Below are 17,523 nucleotides of genomic sequence, written 5' to 3'. Positions count from 1 at the left end.
TAGGAGCTCTGGGAATTTTCCCTCATTTTTTCCTCAAGGGAAAGAAAATATTTTCAGTCAAAAAAATGGTCATCGGGTCTCCCTTCGACATAGTATCGGCGAGTACATTTTTTGAGTCATTTTTGGTCTATTCCAGTCACCCTCACTAACGGTATCCGCTGGTCATCGACAGTCACTCGGCCTAGCTTTCTAACATGGCCTCCGGATTAAAAAAATGTCCAGACAGTGTGGTTACAATGTCGATTACCGACCCACACAATGTTTGTGTTTTGTGCCTGGGATCAGGCCACGATATCCGGGCTTGTTCAACTTGTGCCCAGATGACACCAAAGGGCAGGCGTGCTTGATTGGACAAGATGGAGGAGTTATTTAAGAAAATCACCCCATCGTCGACATAGTCTCCAAGAAGAATATCTCCCTTTGTTGCAAAACATCGAGGAGAAAAGAGGACCAGTGACAGTCTGTCACCGACTCCATCTGTGTCCTCCGTAGCATCTTCCTCGGCATCTAAGGAACATCGAGAAACAAGACTCCATCAACACTGTTCCACTGATCCATCGGATGGAACGGCACAGCCATCGGCATCGAAGGACATCGAGCCGATGCCCAAGCGAGTCCGGGTACTGGAACCAACATGCCCTTCCGTATCCGAGGAACAGAGGCGCTCTCCACTTGGATCGGTGTTAGCGATGGTGCCACCATGCTCAGTCATGGAAGTGCTAGTAGCGCCAGTCTTACCTTCTCTTGTGACAGTGGACCCAGTCCCAGTTTCCAGGGAAGAGGTGACTTCCATTGTCCAGCAGGCCATCGTCGAGGCTTTTTGAAAATTTCAGCCTCCTTCCATACCATCATCGGTACCTTCATTACCTCCTATGCTGCCAAAGCAGATTCCATCAAAATCTGCTTCTAAAACAAAACATCATCTACAACAACCAGATGATCCTGAATCACCTTACCATCCTCAGTATATTCCTTGGAAGTACGTGGATACTGATATATTGATTCAGAAGAACTACAGTCTGAGCCTTCTCCACCAGAAGAGAGGAGGAAGGTCCCCTCCTGAAGACAGTTTATTGGTTTTATTTATTTGTTTTTAAAGGTAAAGGGAAACAGATCCCATGTCACCCCCTCCATGAAAAACATTAAGCTCTGATCCATTCAAGACTGTGTAATCATTACATTTTATCTTAAAGCTGTATGTTTCTTATAGACGTAAGTCTATCCTAAACTAGTCTAGATCTTTTACCGAGCTAAAATCAGAAACAATATTAATCACCATGATACTGATATCATAGTACAAGACAAAACAATGATTAGGAAACAAATATTTAAATTCGCCTGCTGAGGGAAAAACTTTTTGAATTTCTCTGGGAATAGATAATTGTTTAAGTCTGTTAGATGAAAACTAGCATGAATATCATGCTCCTTCATTTTTTAAGAATAAGAGATATCTGGACTAGAATTCCTGCAGAGGATGATGTGGAAGGTCAGGCTCTATTAATTGTGCAGAAGTGACATTACTCTTAGATGGGGTTGCATGAGATTCTGGGGAGAATCGAAGCCAAATTCATTGATGATTTCATCAAATAAATGTTCCAGGCTATTGCTTGTCTTATCAGGAAAAGACAAATTCTCTTTACCTATTGAGAACGGTCTCCCCCTCCATGGCAGGATCCACTGCCGTGGAGCAGAAGTAGCTTGGAGTGCGGTATTAGCGACTTGAACGACTCTCTGATAACCCATCCTGGATATTCTTAAAGGATGTGCAATAGCAGATGATGAATAAGCACGATGTTACTTAAAATTATTTAATTTATGCAACCATGAATAACTAGATGACTGGATCCTCGAAGAAATAGGCAAAAGAAATCATAATAGCATACAGTATTTAAGTCTCTTGCTGTATAATTGCAACCAGCAGTTTTGCAAGTATAAATGATATTGTTACGCTTGGGCTCCGGTCAGGAGGCGTGAACACCACCCAGCAGGGTGGCTCCAGGTGGAGAGAGACAGGAAGCTAGAAACAGTGTCTAGTTCAGGCTGGGTCAGAGCAGGCGGCAAGGAGCAAGAGTCTAAGTTCAGGCTGGGTCAGGGCAGGCGGCAATGAGCAGAGTCTAAGTTCAGGCTGGGTCAGGGCAGGCGGCAATGAGCAGAGTCTAAGTTCAGGCTGGGTCAGGGCAGGCGGCAATGAGCAGAGTCTAAGTTCAGGCTGGGTCAGGGCAGGCGGCAATGAGCAGAGTCTAAGTTCAGGCTGGGTCAGGGCAGGCGGCAATGAGCAGAGTCTAAGTTCAGGCTGGGTCAGGGCACAGTAAGCAGGGCAAGGCAGGTCAGAAGGCCCGTAGGCCACACACACACACAGAAGGCCCGTAGGCCACACACCATAAGCGGGGCAAGGCAGGTCAGAAGGCCCGTAGGCCACACACACACAGAAGGCCCGTAGGCCACACACCATAAGCGGGGCAAGGCAGGTCAGAAGGCCCGTAGGCTCCACACACACAGACAGAAGGCCCGTAGGCCACACACCATAAGCGGGGCAAGGCAGGTCAGAAGGCCCGTAGGCTCCACACACACAGACAGAAGGCCCGTAGGCCACACACCATAAGCGGGGCAAGGCAGGTCAGAAGGCCCGTAGGCCACACACACACAGAAGGCCCGTAGGCCACACACCGTAAGCAGAGCAAGCAGGTCAGAAGGCCCGTAGGCCAGGTGAGAACAACGAGGAAGGAGGCCCGAAGGCCGCGCAGGGCAAGGCAAGGAAAGGCCCGAAGGCCGCGCAGGGCAAGGCAAGGAAAGGCCCGAAGGCCGCGCAGGGCAAGGCAAGGAAAGGCCCGAAGGCCGCGCAAGGCTAGAGCAGGGAGCCCAGGTGAGCTCGATGCCGAAGCACCGAGGCAACTGTCAGGCAGGGTTATAAGGACACACCCAGAGCACAGAGTGGACAGATAAGATGGACTGGGCCTGTCCAGAAAGCCAGCACTAGAGGGACCCCTGGTGGTGAGGCGGTTGCACTGCAGCCAAAACTGTAACAGATATATATTGGACCAATACTCAAGGTGAGATCACACCATAAAATCATACAGAGGCATGATAACCTGTTTCATTTTCCATTCCTTTTCAAATAATACCTCATATTCTGTTTGCTTTTTTGACTGCTGCCATGAATTGGGCCCAGGATTTCAAAGTATTGTCCAGTGATTCCAAGATCCTTTTTTGTGGGTGGTGACACCTAAAATGGAATCCAGCATCTTGTACCTGTAGTTTGAATTATTCTTTCCTATGTGCATCACTTTTCCCTTATACAGATAGTTTTCATCTGCCATTTATAGTAGATGCCCATTCTCCTAGTCTCACGATGTCCTTTTATAATTCCTCACAATTTATTTATTTATTTATTTAACAGTTTTTTATACCGACCTTCATAGTAAATTACCATATCGGATCGGTTTACAATCAACTAGTGATCTGACAACTTTGAACAATTTTTTGTCTCATTTGAGAATTTGATCACCTCATTCATCAGTTCCTTCTCCAGATCATTTATAAATATATTAAAAAGCATCTGTCCCAGTAGAGATCTTTGGGGCACTCCTCTATTTACAGTAAGAAAAATGACCATTCAGTCCTTTTCCTACCTTTTAGCCAATTATCAATCCACAATAGGACATTTATTCCTGACTCTTCATTTTCTTGATTAGCCTCTCATGAGGGACTTTGTCAAAAGCCTTCCGAAAATCTAGATACTGTCAGCTGACTCATCCTTGTCCACTTGTTTGTTAACCCCTTCAAAAATGTTTTAACAGATTTGTAAGGCAAGATTTGTGTTAGCTCTGCCCCATTAGAATGTGTCTATCCAGATAGTCAGCAATTTGTTTTTTCAGAGTAGCTTCTACCATTTTGCCTGAATCAGATGTCTGACTCATGGTTCAGTAGTTTTCCAGATTACCTCTGAAACCCTTTTTGAAAATGTACATTAAATTGGCCACCCTCAGGTATTGTAGCCAATTTGAATGAGAAATTGGAAATTACTAGTAATAAGACTGCAATTTTATTTTTAATGCTTTCAGAACTATGGTGGTAATTTTGTTACTTTTTTTAGTTTGATTTGCTCTACTACACCTTTCTGATTCATCATGATTTGATGCAATTCCTCGGAATCATCGACCTCAAAGAATGTTTCTGGTATAGGTATCTCCCCAACCCCCTCATGAGTAAAGATCAAAGCAAAGTATTCACTTGGGGTTCCATATTTAGAGGCATTTAGCCAGATAACTCACAAGTTATCTGGATAAGTACTTACTTTTGAATATTTTGGGCACTTATCTGGCTAAACTTTAACTGGATATCCAGTTATCTGGCTAAAATTTAGCAGATAACTTAGGGCATTCCAGGGGCATTTCTGGGAGGAGTTAAGTTATCTAGCTACCTCAGTTTTCAAAGATAGCCGGATAACTTATCCAGCTAATTCTGGTCATGCCAAAGCACTGTTCTAAAGTTGATAGTCTGCTATATTCAGTAGTGTTTTTGTTGTCGGTGCTACATTTTACTTGTAATTTCCCTGTAAATGCTTAGTGCATTTTCAGGTTAATAAATTTGTATTTTCTGACCCAACTCATGTGGAGAAATTCCTGGTAGATAAGATTCCTGTTGGAGCCTAGCTGAAGATGTCATGTGATTGGAGCCATTATTTGAAGATTGTTCAGCAATTGCTTATATGTTTGTTTCTTAATGATTTACTACACTCCTTTGTCTTCCTTATGGCTACATGTTGTTTTTATTTCTTTTATCTAAATTTGCTTCTTTGTTTGAAGCTTCAATTTTTTTCTAATGCTTTAATTCATGTCAGTGGTTAAAAACTAATAAACATGAAATTATAGAAAAGACAATCTTACTAGCAACATCATATTCCTGCTTGTGCTTGATAGCCTGGATACAGTCGATCAGATAAATAACTCCAGCTTATGCCTGGACCCTGTTTTGATCACTGTACATAATCAGACTTCTAGTGTTCCAGTCAGATCGAGGATCCCAGTCCTGTCTGGAGAGGGGCAGCAATATCAAAAGACTGCCGAGTTCACATGCCAGCATCCGATTATCATTTACATTTCTCACGACTGGAACTATGCCCTCCTCATTCAGCCTTCATTCCAAATCCATGTACTTTTCCTTTGAATACTTTTCCACTTGCCTTTTCTACAATATTTTCTGGCCTAAACATAAATAGTTTGGAAGTGCAAAACTATGTATGTTGTTGCTTTCACTGGTCTAACCCTGCCCTGAGAGTACCTCAACAAAAATGTGATTAAAAATACACCCATTGTGAAATAGCCTGCATAATTTAACTGCATAAAGGGTGGACAATTTTTAAAAAGCCCTTTTACCCAGGAAAATAGCTAATTACAGGAGTAAGTGGCTTTTGAAAACTACCCTCTTTATTAGACAGTGACTCTTGATACAGCAATAGGTTTGGTCAGTCTGTGCTTCAGGGTTCTTTGAGGGACATGATCTCATTTTTATTATTTATCTTCCTAAAGAAAAAAAAGATTTGATTAAGGGGTTTTCCCTCACAGTATTATGTTGCCCTGTCCATTGACAGTCTGTCTCCCCCCCCCCTTTATTTTTTTATTGAAAGCCAGCTAGGTATTCCCATTTGTGTAGCTTTCCCAGCTTGTTGACAGAGAAAATTGTGTTGCTTATCTGTAATAGGTGTTCTTTTTAGACAGGATTATCAGCCTCCTGTACACTCACTTTGCCTTTCAGAGTTGGCTTTCTTATCTGTAGACTGAGTTAGCATGCATGGTGGCAGCTGCATGGCAACTCTCATGCATGCTCAGAAAAGCCTTTTAAACTTTTCTATAAGCATTCTGTGTTTGGCGCCATCAGCTGACATCACTTACTTGTGTGGCTGATTTATTTATTTATTTATTTGAAGAGTTTTATATACCGATATTCGGTTGAGCCATCATAACGGTTTACAAAAGTGTTCAATATCATGTAACAGAGCATTAGAAAGAACAGTACTTAACAGATGGGTAGCAGTACATATTAAACAATATCAGAGAAATAGATCTCAAGTCCAGAAAGATTTAAGAAAGGATAGATGGGGAGGGAAGGCAGAAAAGGGAGGAAGGGGTGAAGTTATGCGGTAAACAATTGGGAGTTTATTTGGAGGTCGGGATCATTAGATGATTGAAAGTCAGTGAGGAATTTGCGGAACATTATTGTTTTTAAGTCCTTTTTGAATATTTTTAGGTCGTGTTGAATTCGTAAGAATTTAGGAAGTGTATTCCACATTTTGGGTGAGGCAATTGAGAAGGCTCTTTCTCTAGTGGTTGCCAGATGTGCATCCTTGACAGGGGGGATGTTCAGGTAACCAGAGTTATTGGATCGCAGGTTTCTTGAAGGTTTTTGAGGGATTATGTTTAGTGAGTTGAGACCTTGATTATCATTATTTAGGATTTTGTGGATTATAGTCATTGATTTGTATGCAATACGTGCATTGATAGGTAGCCAGTGAAGTGCTGTTAGAATTGGTGTGATGTGTTCACTTCTTTTTGATCCGGTTAGGACTCTGGCAGCAGAGTTCTGTAAGATTTGCAGTGGCTTGAGGGCTGAGAGAGGTAATCCAATTAGTAGGGAATTGCAATAGTCAAAAGTGGAGAAGTTAAGAAGTTGGAGTACAGTTCTGAAGTCGTGGGGATTGAGGAATGGTTTCAGGTGTCTTAAGGTAAGGAGTCTGTGGTAACCTTCCTTGGTTTTGTTTGTGATGTGGTTCTTGTAAGAAAGCTCCTTATCAATGGTAATTCCAAGGTTTCTGGTATAATTGGTAGGGATTATCGTTATGATTTGTTTGTCAGGAATTGTCAGGGGTGGCAGAGATGGATTAGGTTTTTTATCCATGAGTAGTATTTCAGTTTTGTCAAAGTTGATTATGAGTTTAAGGGAGTTTAGTAGGTTTTTGATTGAGATAAATAGTTCAGAGGTTTTCTTGTATGTGTCATCAATCGAGTTTTGTATGGGAATGAGTAGCTGAATATCGTCAGCATAGAGGAAATGTGTGATCTTGTATTCTTCCAGTAGTTGGCATATGGGGAGAAGGTAAATGTTGAAAAGGGTGGCTGATAAAGCTGATCCTTGAGGGACACCGGTGTTGAGGTTGATTGATTTTGAAAGGTTGCTGTTTACTGAAACTTGGTAAGTGCGGTCAGATAGATAGGAGGAAAACCAGCGAAGAGTATTTCCAGTTAAACCAATTTGGGATAGTTGTTCTAATAGCAGTTTGTGGTTCACAGTGTCAAAGGCGGCTGAAAGGTCAAGAAGAATGAGTAGGAATTTTTCTTGTTTATCGAAGCCTCTTAAGATGATGTCATTTAGAGATATGAGGAGAGATTCGGTGTTTAGGTTTTTTCTGAAGCCATATTGGGATGGAGATAGGATGTTGTTTGTCTCCAGGTAGTCATCTAGTTGGGTGTGAACAACTTTTTCAATTGTTTTGGTTAGGAAGGATAAGTTTGATATGGGACGGTAGTTGTTAAGGTTTTCAGGATCAAGGTTGTTTTTCTTAAGTATTGGTTTGACAATAGCAGATTTGAGGTATTTGGGGTAGTTGCCTTCGTTCAGAGATAAGTTGACAATTTTGGTGATGGTTTTTGATATGGTAGGTTCGATTGATTTGAGGGTTGTTGTCGGGATGTTGTCCAGTGGGTGGCTGGCAGGGTTCATTTTATTTATTATTGATTGAATTTCAATGGTGGAGGTAGTGTCAAAGTTTGACCATGATGAGGTTGTTTTGTTGTTGGGTTTGGTGTCTTGGATGTTGTTAGATAATTTGGATTGGATTAGAAGATTAATTTTGTCATTGAAGAAATCAGCAAAATCATCACTTCCATGTTTGGTGGATGAGGGTTCTTGGGTGGTTTTGGTAAGTTTCTGGATTATTGTGAATAACATTCTAGGATTATGGTGAAATTTGGAGATTTTTTTGGAGTAGAATTCCTTTTTTGCGTTATTGATGATATTTTTATATTGAGCTAGGTTAGACCTGTAATTATTTAGAGTGGTAGTGTTTTTGTTTTTTCTCCATTCTCTTTCTTTTTTCCGGAGTATGCGTTTAGCAGTTCTGATGCTTTCATTATACCATTGATTGTTATGTTTGTGTTGTTGTTTAACTTTTTAACTTGGAGAATTTAACTTGGAGAATTTAACTTGGAGAAATTTAACTTGGAGAACATCCATTATAGGTAAACAACTCTTTTCCACCTTGTCAGGCTTGGGTGGCAAATTTCGGAGGGCAACAAAATTCCTCTCCCTGAAAACCTGTTATCACATCTCTCTCACCTCTCTTGGTGAATCTTAGATCTTTTCTGTCTTAATCTCCAGTCTCTTCTGCTGCATTTCCTTCCCCGTGCAGACCTCTGATCTTTTCCACTGCCGGCACCTCTTGACAGTCTGGTTCCAGCAACAGCAGCAAGCTGAGTAAGCTTGAGTACTGAGCCAGCCTTCATTCACAGCATCTGTGCCTCTGCCCTTATGAGAAGCAGGCTTTGTGACCACAATCTTATTCATTTTCTGCACTCTCAAAACCTGCTGTTAATGGTGCCAGAAGCAGATTAAGTGTGGTGTTGGAAAAGACTTGGAGGTCTGTGTTGCTGTGGAGAGAAGGAGAATGATTAGAGTTCTACCGGGTATGAGTAGGGGAGATGGGGATAATTTCTGTTTTGGGGAGAGGTTGAATGCTCTGTAGAAAAGGGGAGGGGAGTAAGGAAAAGGACGGTGGTCTAAGGTTTATGAGGAATAGAGGGCATGCATTTTGGAATGCATAGGTAGCATAAAAATACTGCACTATGCTCAAACTCTTACTTGCCTTGTTCAAGATTTTTTCCAGTGCTATCAGTAAAGTGTTGTGGACCTTGCTTTTATTGGTCTCAGCACAGTGTATAGCCTCCATTGAAATTTTCAACACAGGAACTCTAGCCTTTATCATAACTCATAACGCAAGAGTTCTGGCTTGTTGTATTGTGAACTCTGTTGGGCAGACTATAACTCTGATCCTGATCCTTTTCTTGTTCTTGAAGAATGAAGAATATAACTACAGAGCAGAAGTGAAGAAACTTATTCCACGTTTGAAGTTTTTGGACGAGGTGCCAGCAGAGCAGACGAGGATTCAGCCTTCCATTACAATTAATGAGGACTGGCTCATGGTAAAGGAGTCCATCAAAGATGGCTGTGGAGCAGAACTCTTTACAGGTTTAGGTACAGCTCTAGTTTTATTGAACTACTTCAAAAGATCCATACTAACAACAATATTTTAATGTAGTTAAAATCAAGATCTTTCTTTCAAACTTTTTTTTTTATATTAGAGGCACTATTAGTGTTTAAAGTTCGTGAAAGCTCTTCTATGTAGACACTCCCAGCATTATAAATCTGTCATTACTGAAATCTGTTGCTTGAGGGTTGCAAATATTGCCCAAGGTTTAGATTGCTTTGCATATTTTGGTACACATATTTGTGTTATCTATGGTCCAGATTGAATAACATTGGTTTAAGTAAATTGGGGCCCCATCTGCTATTGATCATAAGAACCCCACACTGGCAGTTATGCTGATACCTGAATATGGCATAAGCAACCAAACAGTAGCAGTTAAATACCAGAATACATCTTCATAGTTAAGATGTGATTAAAGGTAGTTAGAAAAGTCCATATACAGTTTTTAACCGATTTGACTTAGGGAAAGCCTCTGCTTAACTATGTAAGCAGCGTGGAATCTCTGTACCATTTGGGATCCTGCCAGGTATTTATGAACTGAATTGGTCACTGTTGGAAACAGGATACCGATACCGGGCTTTGATGGTCCTTGGTCTGATCTGGTATGGCAGCAGTTATACATCACAGACAAGAGCAGGATGACACTGGTGAGAGAAAACATTTTTCTATTTCAGAATATTTAATTTAAGGATTTTATCAGCATACTAAAAGGAAACTTCAGAACTATAAAAGAACATAAGATTATGAAACAAACACAAAGGGACTTAATAGAGACATTTGTTTCGTTACCTGTTACCAGACATAAGAACCTATATGCTAGCAAGTGTTAACTCAGATTTTTGTGAAAACTTATATACTAAGCACATTGATGCTCACTATTTTTATATGCATTAATGTTACCACCAGTTCATCGTTGCTAATGTACATGTAAACGATCCTGCACAGAAAAGATTTTTTTTAATTGGTCTTATTAGCACTAGATTTATTATTTTTATTTATTTATTTATTTATTGTTTTTTTTGTTATACCGAGTTTCATGATAGGCATCACATCAACCCGGTTTACAAATAACAAGGAGTGTAAAGCATAACGTAACGTAAAAAACAATATTTTCAATAAGAACCTTGAACTTTAAATACAGTGAATCAGAAAAAGGGAGAGGGAAAGTTACAAAAAACAAGGAAAATAAACTTGGGATGGAAGGGGAGAAATTGAACAGCACAATATTTACATTTCAGCCTATTGATACATTAGAATATTATCCAGTATTAATTCCAATGCAAGTTAAAGCTGGTCCTCTAAGGCAGGAAAGCTAACTACATCTTCTAGGCCCCCCCCCCTCCATGATGTCAAAGGACTATCCAGGACCCCATCCGCAAAATCAAATGATGCCTTCCAGACCATTCTCTTTGTGCAACACCAAAAGGATCTTCTGAAGCTTTCATCAAAGACTCAACTTGCCCCTTCAAAAAGTCTCCTGAATCTTCATTGCAATCTGGGTGCTGGTTTCCTTCTGCCACAGCAGCAGAGTCAGATTCAAAATGGTGCAGCTAATACTCTGATATCCAAACCAAAGCCCTTGATCATTGTTATATTATTGGGGGACTGAGTATAGATGTTTTGGAGTACATCAGAGGAGCAGAGGATGTCTCAGGAGCATGGAGGATTAGGGCCCAAAAAGCTCTCGTGTTTAACTTTGCGGGAGAGGGAATAGGGAGTTCTCCTAGGACAAGCAGGATGGTAGTCCTTACACATGGGTGACATCATCAGATGGAGCCCGGCGTGGAAAACTTATATCAAAGTTTCTAGAAACTTTGGCACACTGAGCATGTCACTATCCATACAGGATCCCTCTCCAGTCTCTTCTAAGGAGCTATCGTCTCACAGTTGTGGAGCTCATGCTCTGTTTTATTTATTTATTTATTTTATTTTATTTTATATACCGACATTCGTTGGAGTACATCACATCGGTTCACATTATAACAGGTGTGATAGCATGACAGGGGTGTCATACTATTGTACATTGAAACCTTAAACCTTAATGGGTCAACGTAGAACAAGAGTAACAATATAAATTAAGTATAGGAAGTTGAGGGAGTCAGAAGGTGAACTGGGCTAGGGGGCCTCTTCAAAAGTAAGCTAAGCTACAATATATACAAAGAACTAAGATACAATATATACAAGTGGCATGAGACAGTAATAGAATACACAGTGTGGCGTGTAAACGATATATATCTTGTGATTAAGGAGTCTTAAGGTTGGGAGGGTAGCTTGTTCCAGAGGGTGGGGCCAGCTACTGAGAAAGTATGTTGTCTGGTGGAGGTAAGGCGGGCTAGTTTTGTGTGGGGGATGGCAAGCAGGCCTGTGTTTTGGGACCGCAGGTTTCTCTGGCAATCGTGGGGTTGGGGAGGGTCTATAGACCAGTTGTTTTTTCCATTGTAGATGGTTTTGTGAGGGAGGTTGAAGATTTTGTATTGTGACCTGTGCGTTATGGGGAGCCAGTGGAGTTTTTTTAGGATGGGGGTGATGTGTGATGAGCGATTGGTGTTTGTGAGAGATCTGGCTGCTGTGTTTTGCAGCAGCTGTAGAGGTTTTGTGGTGGAGGCAGGTAGTCCGAGGAGGAGGGAGTTACAGTAGTCGAGCTTGGAGAGAGTGAGGGACTGTAGTACTGTGCGGTAATCGTGGTGGAATAGAAGTGGTTTTGGAAAGCTTTTCTCAGTCGATTCATCAGCTATCCTGCGCCGGGTCCTTCTCCATTCCCCCGGCTTATACAGCTGAGCGACGTGATAAGGTTTTCCCCTTCTGTGCAGTCAATTCCTGACGGTGTCCCCTCGATACCCACTGATTCCATGTGATTCTGGGTGTACAGCTACGGAACAGACTATGCCTTTGAAGAGTTTCCCCTCTAACCTCCCCATCTCCTGTGGACCGCTTCTTCACTGGGTTTGTCCAGAGAATGGCGAAGGGCATTCTGTTTGCTTTGTAGATTGAGGATGAAAACAGAACCAAAATGTTGAACATCCTCCAGTTTGTGGAGTCCTTTAAGGAAATCAGCACAGTGGCAGTCCCAGTTCATGAAATCCTTCAAAATGTGCAGATGAGTATATGGGAGAATCCCCTTTCTGTGTGCCTGCCAACAGGAAGGCAGTTGCTGTTTATGTCATCTAAAAGGCTCTCTGATTTGAAACTTGTCAGCTGCAGCGCTACTCTGTGGTAGTCAAATCTACTTTCAAGAGGGTTTAAGAGGCTTCTGGATGAGGCGATTGGATCGAAGAAAGAGTCTTTGACCCTGGATAGTTTTGGGAAATAAGTGTTTCTGAGGAAGGTAACAAATGCCCACAAAGCCTTCTACTAGCTCTTTATGGGTCAATACAAATGGGAGCTGCTGAAACAGATGTAGGGTGTAGCCAAGCAACTTACTGAAAAGAAGCATGACACCTTCCAATAGCTGGAGGAAAAGGGAATGAAGTGAGAAAATAACATGGTCTGCTCGACTTTTGATGTCTTGAAAAAGGTATCGAGAGTCTCTGTGCCTGTAGACTTGCCTGGCTTCATACCACCGAACAGAGGTCCAAGAAAGACTTAGACATGCCATGTTTTACAGAGAATCTCTTTGGAGATGAGGTAAAAGCAGCGATAGCACACATCGGTGAACACTGTGTAATGCTGCAGCAGCTCTCTACTGCCATTCCTGATCCAACCACCTCATCCATAAGCCATCAGAAGCTGGAACGTGATGAAAACCATCAGGTCGTCAGCAAACGCCACACTTTTAAAAATATCCTGATCCATATGCTCTCCCCTTATCCCCTTATTTTGTTGGATGGCAAGAAGCAGAGGTTCTAATTGCAGTATAAATAATAATGGCGATAGAGGGCAGCCTTGTCTCGTGCCGCGAGCCACCACAAAGGGCTCAGACTACGCTCCATTTGCCAATATAATTGCCTTGGGGTCCGTGTAAAGGAGTTGTAGGGCCCGCAAATAAAACCCCTCAAATCCCATACGGGTTAATAATTTGAATAAGTAGCTCCATTCTACCCTATCAAACGCTTTCTCAGCGTCAAAGCTTATGGTGAGATAAGGCATATGCATTTGTCGACACATTATCATGGCTGTAATTACACTGCGAATGTTGGCTAACGCATAGTGCCGTCTGACGAACCCCACCTGGTGATCCCCTACAAGGGATGGTATAACTAATGCCAGTCTGTCTGCCATCAGTTTAGCCAGTAGCTTAATATCGGAGTTCAACAGGGATATCGGGCGATATGATTCAGGTAGTTGGGGATCCTTACCTCCTTTAGGGATAAGGGTGATCTGTGCTAGATTTCCATGTGCTGGGAATGCTCCCTGTTCAATCATTGCAGTATACCCGGCTGCTAAGGGACACCCGCTATTTGGTCCACTATCGTCTTAAGGAACTCCGCGGTATACCCATCTGGGCCTGGTGCCTTAAATGGCTTAGCCTTTTGGATAGACTCCCTGACCTCTTTCGCCATGAAAGGGCGATTTAACCACTCCTTCTGCTCCGGCGTCAGACTTGGAATCGGTAGCGTGTCACAAAATGTATTGCAAGCCGCTGTGCTCCCCCCCTCCCCGAAGAGTATAGCGTAGCATAAAAGTACGTAATATGGAAGGGGTGTCCTTAAGGATCGAATTGTTGGCCCCCCGTAACACCGGTATATATCGATTAGGGCGGTGGGATCGTATCAGATTGGACATCATACGTCCCGTTTTATTAGCGTACTGGTATAATCGAAATTGGTAGTATAGGAAACTTTTCTTACCCCTCTCATTGAACATTTTTAATTGAAGAAATATCTTCCTGAACTTTAGTCAAAGCTGTCCCATAATTTGTTACCATGGGATTTAAATTTAATACATTTTGAATCTCTTTAATATTATTATTTAACTTCATTATATTATTCTGTAACATATTCATAGCATGCCATAGCGTTTCCATAGTCACAGTTTTGGGATTCCCATGCAAGGCCTCAGGCATGGGAGATGAGAAATCTAAACTAAATTGCTCCTGGTCAGCGCTGTTCCCTACTGATGGGTTTAATGCCACTCCTATTGATGGTACAGAGGGACCAGTTCCTCTCGAGTTCTCATGAACTTCAGATGTCATCTTGAGAGGAAGGATCCGAAGATCTTTTCCTTCATCTTGCAGTAATCTCTTGCCACGGTCTTCCTTGAATGGGCTTAACTGTTCAAACGGAATCCGTATAGCAGTAAGGCGTTTGACAAAGTCCCTCATGAGAGGCTTCTACGTAAACTAAAAAGTCATGGGATAGGAGGCGATGTCCTTTCGTGGATTACAAGCTGGTTAAAAGACAGGAAACAGAGAGTAGGATTAAATGGTTAATTTTCTCAGTGGAAAAGTGTAAACAGTGGAGTGCCTCAGGGATCTGTACTTTCACCGGTGCTTTTCAATATATATATAAATGATCTGGAAAGGAATACGACGAGTGAGGTTATCAAATTTGCAGATGATACAAAATTATTTAGAGTAGTTAAATCACAAGCAGACTGTGATACATTGCAGGAGGACCTTGCAAGACTTGAAGATTGGGCATCCAAATGGCAGATGAAATTTAATGTGGACAAGTGCAAGGTGTTGCATATAGGGAAAAATAACCCTTGCTGTAGTTACACGATGTTAGGTTCCATATTAGGAGCTACCACCCAGGAAAAAGATCTAGGCATCATAGTGGATAATACTTTAAAATCGTCAGCTCAGTGTGCTGCAGCAGTCAAAAAAGCAAATAGAATGTTAGGAATTATTAGGAAGGGAATGGTTAATAGAACGGAAAATGTCATAATGCCTCTACATCGCTCCATGGTGAGACCACACCTTGAATACTGTGTACAATTCTGGTCGCCGCATCTCAAAAAAGATATAGTTGCGATGGAGAAGGTACAGAGAAGGGCAACCAAAATGATAAAGGGGATGGAACAGCTTCCCTATGAGGATAGGCTGAAGAGATTAGGGCTGTTAAGCTTGGAGAAGAGACGGCTGAGGGGGGATATGATAGAGGTATTTAAGATCATGAGAGGTCTTGAACGAGTAGATGTTACTCTGTTATTTTCACTTTCGAATAATAGAAGGACTAGGGGGCATGCCATGAAGTTAGCAAGTAGCACATTTAAGACTAATCGGAGAAAATTCTTTTTCACTCAACGCACAATAAAGCTCTGGAATTTGTTGCCAGAGGATGTGGTTAGTGCAGTTAGTGTAGCTGGGTTCAAAAAAGGTTTGGATAAGTTCTTGGAGGAGAAGTCCATTAATGGCTATTAATCAATTTTACTTAGGGAATAGCCACTGCTATTAATTGCATCAGTAGCATGGGATCTTCTTAGTGTTTGGGTAATTGCCAAGTTCTTGTGGCCTGGTTTTGGCCTCTGTTGGAAACAGGATGCTGAGCTTGATGGACCCTTGGTCTGACCCAGCATGGCAATTTCTTATGTTCTTAAGACCTAGACCTGTGGTGGTTTAAACTGCCTTTCGGGGGCGCTGGAATAACTGGAGCCCCGGGACTTAAGCTCACCTCTCCCAACGAAGGTGGAGTTTGCTCTCCTTGAACCTTCGTAACGGGATTCTCCAGGGCAAATAACTCTGATTGTGGGTAAAAGTTTGTCAATATTGTTTGTCCCGGGCTCGGTCTGACTGGGGTCGAGGCGTCTTGTCGGACCTTGCCCTTCCGCTTTGTATGCGGCATTGAAGGAAATACGCTAGAAACTAAATTAATAAACAAACAAATTGAGTCCTTTACTCACTTTTCTGTATCCCAAAAATAGTTGAAGGAGATATAGAGCTTGCCTGAGGGACTGTCCAAATCCCAGTCAAAGAAGGATGGCGTCTTCTCGCCTTCGCCGTCCTAAGCCGGACCAAGCCGCGTGCCCTTTATGGAGCGCACGGCTTAGGCAGCGCGCCGACGGTGGCGGTGCGCCGTCTGTCTCCACATTTAAGGGAGACGCACTCCTCTGACGTCACTCGGCACCGCCTCCTCTCAATTCGAAAGTTGTTCCACACCCCAAGATGTTTAACAGATGGTCTCCGGGCTGTTCCGGGGGGAGGGTCTCTCACCGAATGCAGGTATGGGTTGATGTCTCACGCTCACTCCTCTCTCGAGCTCCCCAAAAAAGATACTTTAAAATTGAAGCTTATGCAGGATTTGCTCATAAAGGAGAATAAACAGCTTCAAATTAAAATTGAGAACTTGGAAAATGCTATGCGTGGGAAGAATCTCCTTTTTATAAATTTTCCTAAGTTTCTACACATCGGCAAAGGATATATTTAGAAAATATCTTTTGGAAGTTCTTAAAGCTCCAGAGGCAGCAATACCACCATTATCAAAGTCATATGATTTGCCTCCATATAAGAAACAAGAAATTCAAGAGAGTCAAGAATGGTGTTCAGGGTATGGATTCTTTAATTCCTAACCTGGATGTATCTCAACTATTGGAAACATTGAATAGTTCTCTGGTACAAGTGGCCACAATGGTGGTCACATTTGCATTTGAACCTGGTCGTGACTGGGTTTTGAGGTTATTCTTTAAACATCGCTCTGAAGTATTTTTTCACCTAAATGTTAGGGAATATCCAGATGTTTCTAAGCAAACACAAAAGAGGAGACTATTTCTTTTGTTGAGACTTAGAGTTTTGCAGAGAGGGGGCTTCCTTTGTTCTGAAATATCCATGCAAATGTAATATAAAATATAAGGGTCTTTCATGGGTTTTTTTCTCCTCCTCAATTAACCTTTTTTCTCAGTGATAAACCAACATTGTAATTAGTGGGAAATGATTTAGTTCAGTCTGTTTTGCTTCCTGAAGGTTGTGTGCCCTATATAATGTACTATACTTGCTGTTTAAATACTGCTCTTTTACTTTATTTTACCTTAGGGTTTTTTTTTTTTTTACTTAATTGTTTTCACAGTTGGATCCATTATTGTGGACTTGTGGAATAGAAGAAGTATTTATATTTCCTTTTAACACTTTTTTGTCTTGATTTGTATATTTTTCTTTACTCTTCTTTACTTTTCTGATCAAGATTGTTTCTTAAAAAATTTGTTGGAAATTGCATAAATAAAGAATTAAAAAAAAAATCAAGTTGGTAAAACCAACTGAATGTTGCCCAGAAATCATTTTGGCATAGCGTAATCCTGAGCTATCTTAGCATTTTTAGGTTGTAAAACTTGCGTTTATAAGCTGTCTTGTCTAGGGTTTAAAATTCAGTTTGGTATATAACATAATCCCAAGA

The 17,523-nt window shown here is 41.6% G+C and overlaps 1 protein-coding gene across 1 annotated transcript in view; it reads left to right on the top strand.

The window, feature by feature from the left end:
- LRRC56 (leucine rich repeat containing 56) overlaps positions 1–17,523 on the top strand; it is a 435,597-nt gene that overhangs the window by 238,788 nt on the left and 179,286 nt on the right. The window contains exon 8 of the mRNA XM_029582256.1: positions 9,069–9,246. Coding sequence (XP_029438116.1) covers positions 9,069–9,246 — 178 coding nt within the window. The remainder of the gene's footprint in view (positions 1–9,068; positions 9,247–17,523) is intronic.

The sequence above is a fragment of the Rhinatrema bivittatum genome, chromosome 17, assembly GCF_901001135.1.
Source record: "Rhinatrema bivittatum chromosome 17, aRhiBiv1.1, whole genome shotgun sequence".
NCBI classification, from domain to species: Eukaryota; Metazoa; Chordata; class Amphibia; order Gymnophiona; family Rhinatrematidae; genus Rhinatrema; species Rhinatrema bivittatum.
This window is presented reverse-complemented; position numbering and strand designations above follow the sequence as displayed.